We start from the raw sequence: 13,058 nt of genomic DNA on the forward strand, positions 1-13,058 counted from the left end.
AGAGAAATAATAAAAAATCAGAGCAGAAATAAACACTATTGAAACAAAAAAGGCAGTAGAAAGGATCAATGAAACAAAGAGCTGGTTCTTTGAGAAGATAAACAAAATTGACAAATCCCTAGCCAGACTTACAAAGAAGAGAGAAAGCTCAGATAAATAAAATTAGAAATGAAAGAGAAGACATTACAACAGATACCACAGAAACACAAAGGATTATAAGAGAATACTATGAAAAGCTATATGCCAACAAACTGGACAATCCAGAAGAAATGGATAAATTCTTAGCCTCTTACAACCTCCCAAAGCTGAATCAAGAAGAAATGGATAATCTGAATAGACCAATCACAAGTAAAGAGATTAAAACAATAAAAATCAAAGGCATTCCAAAAAATAAAAGCCCAGGACCAGACGGCTTCCCTGGAGAAGTCCACCAAACATTCAAAGAGGATTTAATACCTATCCTCGAGCTATTCCAAAAAATTAGGGAAGATGGGATGCTTCCTAACACATTCTATGAAGCCAACATTTTCTGCTCTGATACCAAAGCCTGACAAGGACAACATGAAAAAGGAAAACTACAGGTCTATACTGCTGATGAATATAGATGCAAAAATCCTCAACAAAATATTGGCAACCCAAATACAGCAATACATCAAAAAGATCATACATCATGATCAAGTGGAATTTATAGCAGGGACTCAGGGATGGTTTGGCATCCATAAATCAATCAATGTGATACACCACATTAACAAAATGAGGAATAAAAACCACAAGATCATCTCAATAGATGCAGAGAAAGCATTTGACAAGATCCAACAGCCATTTATGATACAAACTCTTAACAAAATGGGGATAGAAGGAAATTACCTCAACATAATAAAGGCTGTATATGACGAACCCACAGCCAACATTATACTCAATGGGGAAAAACTGAAAGCCATCTCTCTCCGAACAGGAACAAGACACAGGTGCCCACTATCACCACTCTTATTCAACATAGTACTGGAGATTTTGGCCAGAGCAATTAGGCAGGAAAAAGAAATAAAAGAAATCCAAAGAGGAAATGAAGAAATTAAACTCTCACTGTTTGCAGATGATGTGATCTTATATATTGACAACCCTAAAGAATCCATTGGAAAATTATTATAAATAATCAACAACTAGAGTAAAGTTTTAGGGTACAAAATCAACTTACAGAAATCAGTTGCATTTCTATACTCCAATAATGAACTCATAGAAAGAGAACTCAAGAATACAATTCCATTTACAATTGCAACAAAAAGAATAAAATATCTAGGAATAAATTTAACCAAGGAGGTGAAGGACTTAGACAATGAAAACTATAAGACATTATAGAAAGGAATAGATGATGACATAAAGAGATGGAAAGAGATTCCATGCACATGGATCAGAAGAATAAACATAGTTAAAATGTCCATACTACCCAAAGCAATCTACAGATTCAATGCAATCCCAATCAGAATCCCAATGACCTTCTTCACGGAAATAGAACAAAGAATCCTAAAATTCATATGGGACAACCAAAGACTCCGAATTGCTAAAGCAATCCTGAGAAAAAAAAAGAACAAAGCTGGAGGCATCAAAATCTCTGACTTCAAAATGTACTACAAAGCCATAGTAATCAAAACAGCATGGTACTGGTACAAAAACAGGCACACAGATCAAGAACAGCGGAATAGAACTGAAAGCCCAGAAATAAAACCACACATCTACAGACAGCTAATCTTCGACAAAGGTGCCAAGAACATGCAATGGAGAAAAGATAGTCTCTTCAATAAATGGTGTTGGGAAAACTGGACAGCCACATGCAAAAGAATGAAAGTAGACTATTATCTCACACCATATCCAAAAATAAACTCAAAATGGATCAAAGACTTGAAGATAAGTCCTGAAACCATAAAACTTCTGGAAGATAATATAGGTAGTACACTCTGTGACTCTGAACTTAAAGGATCTTTTCAAATACCATGTCTTCTCAGATAAGGGAAACAAAAGAAAAAATAAACAAGTGGGACTCCATCAGACTAAAGAGCTTCTGCATGGCAAAAGGAACTAGGATCAAAACAAAAAGACAACCCACCAATTGGGAGAAAATATTTGCAAATCATATATCTTTCAAGGGGTTAATCCCCATAATATATAAGGAACTCACACAACTGAACAACAAAACAACAAACAGCCAGATCAAAAACGGGCAGAGGACATGAACAGACATTTTTCCAAAGAATATATACAGGTGGCCAATGAAAATATGTTCAACATCACTAACCATCAGGGAAATGCAAATAAAACTACACTAAGATACCACCTTACGCCTGTTAAAACGGCTATAACCACTAAGACTAAAAATAAAAAATATTGGAGAGGTTGTAGAGAAGGGAGAACCCTCATAAACCGCTGGTGGGAATGCGAACTGGTGCAGCCATTATGGAAAACAGCATGGAGATTCCTCAGAAAACTAAAAATAGAAATACCATATGACCCAGCTATCCTACTACTGGGTATCTACCCAAACAACTTGAAGTCAACAATCCAAAGTAACATATGCACCCCTATGTTCGTTGCAGCACTATTCTCAATAGCCAAGATGCAGAAACAATCCAAGTGCCCATTGACCGACAATTGGATAAAGAAGATGTGGTATATATATAGAATAGAATACTACTCAGCCGTAAAAAAAGACAAAACCATCCCATTTGCAACAACATGGACGGACCCGGAGGGTGTGATGTTAAGTGAAATAAACCAGACTGAGAAAGACAAACACCAGATGATTTTACCCATATGTGGAAGAAAAACAAGCACATGGACAAAGAGATCAGTTCGGTGGTTACCAGGGGAAGGGGGGGTGGGGAGTGGGCACAGGGGGTGAAGAGGAGCACTTTCATGGGAACGGACAAGAAATAATGTACAGCTGAAACTTCACAATGATGTAAACTATTAAGAACTCAATAAAAAAATAAATTTTTTTTAAAAACCACATTTTTAAAGAAATTATCTCCTTGTCTTTCAGCAGAATATTTTAATTCAAATTTACATCAACCATGTAAATTACTTTGGTCCCAGTACTTTGGGGAACAAAAAAGATTGTCCTAATTTTTAAAAGTCAAAATATACTCCGAATATTATAACTTTACTGCAGATTGCTTTCAGCTGTCAGACACATCTCTTCCTTTTTCTTTTTGATATTATGACCATGTTAGTGTCGAGTGGTATGTCCCAAAGTGTGTTTCTTGAAACATTCTATAAAATGTTTTTTTCAGCCTACTTACAGACTTGAATGGCCAATGATATATGCCTTTGGATGGCTTCTAGAAAAGACTCTAGAGAGAACACTCTGAATTTGACCTTGGCAGCCTTATGTTAAAAATGGTGGAAGAGATGGGTGGCCTGGTGGCATAGTGGTTGAGTTCATGCACTCTGCTTCAGCGGCCAAGAGTTTGCAGGTTAGGATCCCCAGGCAGGGACCTACACACCGCTCATCAAGCCATGCTGTGGCAACGTCCCATATACTTTAAAATAGAGGAAGACTGGCACAGATGTTAGCTCAGGGACAATCATCCTCACTAAAAAAAAAAATGCAGAAGAGAAAAACAAAAGGAGCCTGGTTTCAGGGCCAGCCTGATGGCGTAGCCGTTAAGTTCACGCGCTCCACTTCAGTGGCCTGGGGTTTGCCAGTTTGGATCCCAGGCATGGACCTGGCACTGCCCGTCAAGCCATGCTGTGTCAGGTGTCCCACATATAAAATAGAGGAAGATGGGCACAGATGCTAGCTCAGGGCCAATCTTCCTCAGCAGAAAGAGGAGGAATGCGGTGGATGTTAGCTCAGGGCGAGTCTTCCTCAAAAAAAAGGAGTCTGGTTTCAAAGACATCATGAAGCTTCCACACCAACTACAACCTGCTTACCTTCAAACTTCTTTTATGTGAGAGAATAAATGCTTTAACATACTCTAGCATTCTCTCTTTTTAGCAGCCAAATGCATTTCCTAAGAGAGACATATACTACCATGGATTATGCCCCTCAAAGAGGCAGACATAGAAAGCAGCACTTCCCAAACCTATTTAATCATAAACCCCCCTTTGAAGACAAGATCACTGATTAACACTTTGTTAGCATACATGTAGTTCCCAAAAAGTAGTTTGGGAAATGCTGGTCTAATTTGATTGGTAGATGCTGCTTGGATGTTTTCCTTCGGGGGAAAATTTATCAGGCAGAAATTAAGTCAGTTTCCTACATGCCATAGAGACAGTCCTGACCATTCAATGTATCACTATCCATTGACAGATCAACTTCAGCGACAGAAGTGTTAGTACTGATAGAATAGGAACGCAGTACTTGGACAGACCTGTAGGCATGACTAACTTGAAAGATAACTCGGTTTCCGGCAGTGTAGAGAATCAGGTGAGATGCTGAGATATGCAGAGGCTATCTTAGTCAAGTTATTTGATGGGTTGTCCTTCTGCCACAGGCCATACAACCATCATAAAAGCAATCATTATTTGCATAAAGCAGCAATTCTCTTTTTACCTTATTCTGAAAAGGAGTCCAATCCCCAGAGCACTGTACTTTAGCAGCAGAGTCTGGACTATATTTCTCTAATGAAGATACATTATATTTTTCACAGACGAAGGGCAACTTGATACTACAGTCTGCTGGTTTATTTAAGTCTGAGAAATGAAAAGCAGGATTACTGTGGTGAGAATATTCCATTCAGCACACTTTAAAAAACAATCCCCTAGTAAAGAAAGTCTCGTTAAGTCAGTCTTTCCCAAATGGTTAAAATATATTCCTTTTCTTCCCTAGCCATTTTTGTCTTCTATTATTATTCGTATCAGTAGGTTATAGCACACCAAAATTGGGTATAAAAATGCACACATGTGATGTAATGACCACTGTTTCCATAGTTCCTCATGGCAGGAAGTAAGAAGAGAGCCGAAGAAGGCTAATGAGGGGAAAAGGACCTAAACTGTATTTAGAACTCTGCCTGTTCATCTGTGCAAATTTGTCTATATGCTTATCAGTTACAAAAGTGGTAAGTTTATTTCTTAAGTAACCACTTTAGGATAAAGGAAGTCAAAATATTCACAGTGAAAAGCACCTTTATTTGCATTTGGAATTTGAGCTATTGTCATTAGCAATAAATCAGAATAAGATAAATCTACCGAACAAGATTAAGCTATAATTGAACCTGAAGCTCATATACTACATAGTCAACACGAAAGGATTTGGAATTCACTTTACCGCTAAACCAACTCCTGGCAGACAAGTACAAGCATTCCTCCCCAAAGGTTATAGGGATGTGACGCCATGGATATCGTGAGCTGAAAGAAAATGAGAGATTCGACAATTCGTAATGTACTTACATGTCCCAGTCTGTTTTTTACTGTAAGTAATTTGAATTCTAAATTTAACGTTATGTCATTTTCTTGACACTAACATGCAAAAGGACTTGGTTTTGCTAGTCTAGGCAGTATATGGCTTAACATTCAAAACGAATTATAAATAGAAATCCACTTGGTAAAAGGGAATTTTGGACTGCTTCTTTTAAATGATAACTTTACAAAGGCAGCGTCAATGATGTCACATACTATAAAAAACGACGATTTGTTGGCTGCTCAGTTCTCACCCACCACTTCTGTTCATCACCAGATATCTGAAAAACAAACCAAACACCAATCCTTACATGTGCTGAATTTTCTAGAATGGGTTTTATTTAAATACCCTGTCCTACCATAACCACAAACCACCACAATTTCCAGGCATTCCATTACTTTGGTCTCTAAAGTATACAAACCAGGTAAAGAAGTTTGAAAAGTAGTTTGAAAACTGTTTGTATATTCTCGGGCCCTATTTTGCGTCCAGAAAATATGGTCACAATAATGTATGTCCCTGCATACATTCTTGGGACGTACAGTGTCCTATTGCAACTAAGTATAAATTTTAAAAGATACGTTATTTTTCCTCCAAAAAGCTATTTTGCAAAGTTAGATATTAGTAGAAACAGAAACTCAAGTTAACTATAAAGCTAACTTCTAGTAAAAAGTATGACAAGGAATTAAAATGATTTATATTATCTATTGATGCTCATCTTATAAATTGACATTTATAACTAATTGTAAATACTCTAAAACATTAAGCAACTCTATTTAACTGTTCTAACTTGAAATAATGAATTTGGATGTCGGTAAGCAAATTTTACTTTAGAGGACCATTTAACTTTTGTAGATTTTTAAAATATTTTTTAATGGAATAAATATAAGAAAAACATTTAAAAATATATTCTTTTACATTACATTTGCTATTTTGTTTTTGATGGCTCTTAGTCCTACAAAAGATGTCACAGAAGCCAGAGAACTGTGATTGCTAGCACAATACAGGACGGCTTCTTCGTAGTTTAAGTGAGGATCAGCAACAAACCAATATTCACTCCCTTCTACTATAACTGGTGGTCCATGAATTCCCGCACGCTCTAAAGAGGAAGAAGATGAGAGTTATGACTATGCAAACTAAACTGTACCCTCTAAACACGGACTAACGTTCCAAATTATTTATAAATAGTAATTTACTAATAGTAATAGTAATCCATTTAGATTAGTAGTTCTCTCTGGTCAGGGCAGTGCTGCCTGGAAGAAACCAAGGATTCCTGAGCCAGTGAGTGACTCTGACATCCTCCTGAACTCACAGAGAAGGACAAACCCAGCCTCATAGCCTCATCCCAAACCAGCCAATCACCTTCCCCGCCTGGAGGCATTTCATCTCATTTGAAGATGTGATAGAGAAGAAGCTGGCACTTAGGCCTGGGCTTAAATAATTAACAAAATACATCACTGAAAAGGCAAAAGCAGCTTTGGCTAAATTTTAGTTTTCTTAACTCACCTGGATTGTACCAGTCTGGTGTTTTTGGCGAACGGCCTGTAAAAGGAAGAAAATAAGTGGCTTAAGTTTAGTATCCAATTACAGATCACGGCATATCCTAAGTAGGGCCTTTTACGTAACCCAGAAGACTTGCACCATTGTTGAAGCTTGTCCATTTCTGGCCAAATCATTTCCCTTCACGTTACGATCACTTCAGTTTGAATTTTGTGGGGCCTATGCTTAAAGTTGTTTTAGCAGCAACCAAAAAGGCAGATCTGTTAAATATTAATAAAGTATTACTAGCAGTTCTCTACCTTGTATCATGGAAGTCACAAAGGAAGACCAGATGGATAAAATATAGCTAATAATTAAATAGTACAAATAAGTAAATGATGATAATATATACATTACATAGAAGCACTAAGGAATATGCACCAGAATTATCATCATTGTCGGATGTGGTTATTCAGGAATCACATCTCCATCTAATGGAATTTGAGTAATTGCTCTGTAAACCCAGGTTGGTAGAGTTTACTGTGTCCCAGGATATCCTTGGAAACAATGTACAATGATCCAGTACCGAACTTTTTGAGAAGGCGAGAGACACAACTGAGAGAAGAATAAAAATCAGGGGCCCTCCCGGTGGCGTAGTGGTTAAGTTCACACATTCTGCTTCGTTCGGTGGCCTGGGGTTTGCCAGTTCGGATCCTGGGTGCGGACCTATGAATCGCTTATAAAGCCATGCTGTGGTAGGCGTCCCACATATAAAGTAGAGGAAGATGGGCACAGATGTTAGCTCAGGGCCAGTCTTCCTCAGCAAAAAGAGGAGGATTGGTGGCAGATGTTGGCTCAGGGCTAATCCTACTCAAAAAAAAAAAAAAAAAGAGGAAATACAGCACTTAAGAAGAATCGTGGGCTTTGAAGTTGGGTGGGTCAGTGTTCCAATGCCCTCAGACACTTTGCTGCTGCAGTACTTTGGATAGTTGCTTAATTCCTTGAGCCTTAACTTTCTATTCTGTACAAACAAGACTCTACTACCTAACTCACAAAGACAGTTTGAAGATCAGGTAAGATGCCCCCTATGGAAGCACCCAGCACAGGTGCAGGCACAGAGCAGTTCTTCCCAGGACACTAGTTGCTTTCTTTTTCCTTTTCATTCTGGCCGTAGGTTACACTGGTTTCAAGTCAAAGATGTAATATGATGAATCTTGGAAATTAGAATGTAAAACAGGTGGTTTTAATTTTACTGTTGAATCAGGGCCTGATGCATGGGAAGACCCTACTCAGAGAACTGCGTACATATACAGTATCCTTGGTTTCTCCGTCTGAGGCAGTTCTCTGCATATTGGATACTGTCCATAAACAATCCTGCAAATCAGTTAAAAATATACATAGTTTCTTATTTGTAATCTTGTCAAAGACTTCTGTCTATTTGTGTGTTGGAGGAAGCTATGTCTAACCTTCAAATCTCTCTAAATTAGTGAGAAAAGCAGAACACAAGGTGTTTTTTACACTAGATTACAAATATGTGTGTACAAGGTATCAAGAAATATAATATAAAAAACGTTTTGTTTGGGTAGTGGCATTAAAGGTAATCTTCCTAAAAATATTTTTATGAGCCCTATTTTTGATACTGTTTTCTCAATTAAAAAAAGAACACAGTCATGCCTTGCTTAACAATGAGGATACATCTGAGAAACGTGTCACTAGGCAATTTCATTGTGTGAACATCATAGAGTGTACTTACACAAACCTAGATGGTGTAGCCTACTACACACCTAGGCTATATGGTGCTAATCTTATGGGACCCCTGTCATATATGCGGTCCACTGTTGACCGAAACATCGTTATGCAGTGCATGACTGTATTTAAAAAGGATATAGATCTATAGTGGTTATGGCTATTTAAAATTTTTAGGTTGTCAGAATATCCCTTCTAGAGAAGCAGAGTCTAATTAGAACCAGCTGGATCAGGTAATCAATAGTCAAGAGGTAGAGAAAAGGTATGATAATTTAGGCTATTGAAGAGGTAAACTGCTTTAAGAAAATGCAAAAATACAGATTAATATAGAGTGTCAAGTTGAGCAGACTTTGTTTGGCTGCTCTTACACCCAAGAAAAGATCAAAGCAGGTGAATGTAACACATGTAATTTAGAAATTCAGGCACTATCAAAGAAGAGTTAACCTTTAAACTCTGGATCAAACAATCATTAATTGCTTCAAATGATCGTGAATAGGCTGAGACAGGAAGTTCTTTAGTTTTTAATTTTGTTTCTGCATGGGGAAAGCAGGGATGCAATTATTTAGAAGATTTATTTATTTGGTTAATTGATTTATATTTGCTAAGTTAGTTAATTCCCTTCTCTTTTGTTTAAAATAAAAATATATAAAAAAGAAAAAAGGTGGGCCAGCCCAATGACATAGTGGTTAAGTTTGCACTTCAGCAGCCTGGGGTTCACAGGTTGGGGTCCAGGGTGTGGACTTGTCAAGCCATGCTTTGGCAGCATCCCACATAAAATAGAGGAAGATTGGCACAGATGTTAGGTCAGCAACAGTCTTCCTCAAGCAAAAAGAGGAAGACTGGCAACAGATGTTTGCTCAGGGCCAATCTTCCATACCAAAAAAAAAAAAAAAAAAAGAAAAGAAAGAAAAGAAAAGAATAAAGGAAACCACATACTCTTTGTAATGTTTCCTGTGTTTACTGGTTTGTCATTTCTAAGGTTGCTCTGGTGTAAACTCTTGGATCTGCCCCACCACTCAAACAGGAGGCAGCAGGTAGCAGCTACCATGTAGGCATTACTGGAGGGAGCAATGACACTCTCTGTGGCATGCTAACAAATGCCAAAGACTAATGGGAGCGTCACCACTAATGCTTCAAACCAGAGACATTGTCCAAATTAATTATATATATTATTTACTTTTCCATCTATGTGAAGGGTATACAAACTGATTTTCCTTTGTTTCTCCCTCAGGTTTTATCAAATAATCAGGAATAATTCAAGTACAATTTCTCCTTTGGAAAACCCCATCAACACACACACACACAATCCCCTTTTTATTAATGGCCTGCCAATTTGCCTTTGCGCAAGAGACTTGCCAGTTACTGTATCAGATGTCACGTTGAAGCTTTAAAAAAGGCCTTTTTTAAGGAAAAAGAACAATTAGAAGAACTATCTTCTAATACTAGTTCCACGATGTAACCTTCAGGTTCTTTGAGAACTTGTAGGAGGATATACCTTTAGTTTCCATGATCTGTTTACATTCAGTTCAGAAATTCATTTTAGAGTTTTCTGTGCATTTACCACTAATTAATTTAACATATTCAATAAAAATTATTTAAAAACAATTTGGGAGTAATCTCAACATTTTCCTTAATATTTCTTTAACATTTCCCTGGTAAAAAGCTAAGTAAAAGGAAATCTATTTATTTTCTCTCCTTTTTGTCACCAAAGCCTCTACTATCAAGCTAACTGGTTTCCCAAATTGGAATTTGAATTCCATAAACTATCAGCAGTTTTGGAGTTCATTGAAAATTGCTTCTACATTTTACAGGGACCTGCCAAATTTTGATTTCTTGACTCTTGTCACATGCTTCCCAAGCTTATCTTCATTTTGCATCAATATAAAAATTAAAATGATTCCATCTGCTATATGTCTTCTTTTACTTGAAATAATCTTTCATTCCAAAATCTAATCTCTCTAAATTAGCCTTAAATTTTATCTTCCATACAAACACTTTCATGATCCAAGAGGAAGGTACCATCTTATTCCAATAACCCAGCCTTCTGCTAGGGGTAGGAGTCAGGCAGGATACAGCTTAATACATTAACTGCACCTTCATAGGCTTTTTAAAATTATAATTATAGACAAAATGCTCTCTTAGGTACTTTTGGTTCGGCATTCACAGTGCTCACATGAGAAGACTGTGAAAAGGAATAACCACCACTTACCTTTTGGAATCTGGCACAGCCATTCAAGTTTCGCATCACAAGCAAAAGGCCTTAAATAAATAAATTCCCTGTCCTCATGGTAAAACCAGCTTCTTCGCCATGGGTTATGAACGACCTAAAGAAGGAAGAGGATTGCAAAATATTTTGATGTTGATGCAGCCCTTATAAAACACTAAACTTTAAGCCCTGTGGTCTTTAACTCTATTTTAGCTCTAGCACCTAAGATATTTGTTTATCGAATGAACACACGAATAAACACAGTGTTTAAACAGGAAGAGCCTAAGAAAGAGCCTTCAAAGGGCTGATAAAGGGAATATAAGGTCATGTTTACGTCCAAATGAAAATTATCAGGTTTTTTGTTTTTGTTTTTGTTGATACAAAACTGTAGAATCTCGCACCTTTAAATTTGGGAAAGATCAAGCTAGAAAAGAATATTTACTTCAGGGGTTTCCACACACTAGGCTGTTATTAAAGCAGATCCATAAAAAAGTGATATAAAGGTCTGGCACCAGGAGCCCACATTCCTTCTTTGGTGTGGCTCTGCATTGTTAGGATGTTATCCTCCTCCACGTGGTCCAAGGTGGTTCTCTAAAAATTTCAATCAGCAGGGAAGAGAGAAAGGAGAGGGGAGGGCACGATCTGGGAGGAGCATCCATCACTTTTTGGACTGTTTTCTCTTAAGGCCAAGATTCTGGTGGGTACTGTGGCAGGTGAGGTAAGATTCTCCTTGCAGATCACTGCCCTGGCTGGCCTAGTTCCTGTTGCACGCTGCACCAGTGTTTCCTCTATTTAGTTTTTTCGTAGATTTTCAAATCTCTTCACACATGCAGACTCTACTTACATAGACATAGTATAGTTTATTGCATCAATGTTCTGGAAACTTCACAAGCTTCTCTGAAGTTTTCGCCTTTCCATGTGTTAAACTGGGAATTCTACAAAAATGGTATGATACTATACAGTTTATTACTAGAAGTTACTTTGTAAACAGTGCTTTCCAATGGCCTCTCAGTTCTTTGTCTCAACCTTCCTGTAACACTTGTGGTCAACCACCTTCTTGAATCTCTTTCTTGGACTTACAGAGCAAAGATATTATCTATATGTCTCTTCCTTCCACATCTTCTTACATTTTACAATTGGCGATTCCCCCAAATCTACTTATTGGCCCTTTGTACTTTTTTAAATATACAATTTCCATTCAACTCCAGTCTCTTGATTTCAACTTCCTATATAGGATATTTCTTACTGCTAGCTTAGAGTCAAAATATCTAAATTAAAATGTAGTATTTTCTCCATAAACCAGTACCTCTTCTGACTGTTTCTATAAATGTGTAGTCATACAGCATAGTAGATCCAGACACTTGGGTTTAAATTTTAGTTCTATAACCACGTAAGTTACTCAGAGCTCAAATTTCTTCCTCGTGAGATGAATATGGGAACAGAACCTATCTCATGAGGTTGTTTAAGTATTAAGTGAATAACATATGTGACATGCCTAACACCGTGCCTAGCTCATGAAGCAACAAGCATTAGCTGCTGCTGTCATCATCATCATTGCCACCATCACCAGCATTATTACTCTCCCATAACGCTCTTGCTTTGGCATAAAGCTTATACTTCACCTGTCACAGCCTTTGTAATTGCTTGCTTACTTGTCGTTATCTCCTGCTAGGCTGTAAGTTCTGTGAAGACAACACCTGTTTTATACTTTGTCATTGTTGTTCTCCCAGAGCGTCACAGACTGCTTGGATATATTACTTATGGAATGAATAAACAAAGGAATTCTGCAAAGGAAGTTGCCTGACTAGTCTTTTATGTCTTCCGGTCCTATCCGTTGCACCTTGAAATCTGTCTCAAGATGAATCTCACACCCTCCTTAGTTCATGTGAAAAAACTTTAACAATGCTCTGTTACCTACCAAAAAATGCACAAACTCATTAATCTGGCAGTAGTCTAATTTCCCAACTTTGTTTTCAACCACAGCGCCAACTAAAACTTCTTGATCTGTATTCTGTTCTCCTCTCTGCCTCAGCCCCTCCTTTCCACTCCCTTTTATTTTATGTCACCTCCTCACTCCATTCCCCACTAGGAAGACTTACCCTATCCTATCTGTACAAACTCTATCCATCCTTAAGGTCCAATTCAAGTCCCATCTCTTTCTGGAAATAGTCCACAGGAATCACTTCCTCTTCTGAGTTTCATTAGCCCTCTTCAGCCTACTCATTTGAAGTTTAT

At 37.6% G+C, this 13,058-nt stretch overlaps 1 protein-coding gene across 3 annotated transcripts in view; it reads right to left on the reverse strand.

The window, feature by feature from the left end:
• Positions 1–13,058, reverse strand: part of LY75 (lymphocyte antigen 75) — a 129,537-nt gene that overhangs the window by 74,044 nt on the left and 42,435 nt on the right. For all 3 annotated transcript variants that reach the window (XM_014859809.3, XM_014859800.3, XM_044768841.2), the window contains exons 16-21: positions 10,827–10,941; positions 6,899–6,934; positions 6,316–6,491; positions 5,611–5,675; positions 5,264–5,343; positions 4,550–4,689 (exon numbers count right to left, since the gene is read on the reverse strand). In XM_014859809.3, the coding sequence (XP_014715295.1) occupies positions 4,550–4,689; positions 5,264–5,343; positions 5,611–5,675; positions 6,316–6,491; positions 6,899–6,934; positions 10,827–10,941 (612 nt within the window). The remainder of the gene's footprint in view (positions 1–4,549; positions 4,690–5,263; positions 5,344–5,610; positions 5,676–6,315; positions 6,492–6,898; positions 6,935–10,826; positions 10,942–13,058) is intronic.

The sequence above is a fragment of the Equus asinus genome, chromosome 4 (genome assembly GCF_041296235.1).
Source record: "Equus asinus isolate D_3611 breed Donkey chromosome 4, EquAss-T2T_v2, whole genome shotgun sequence".
Lineage (NCBI taxonomy): Eukaryota > Metazoa > Chordata > Mammalia > Perissodactyla > Equidae > Equus > Equus asinus.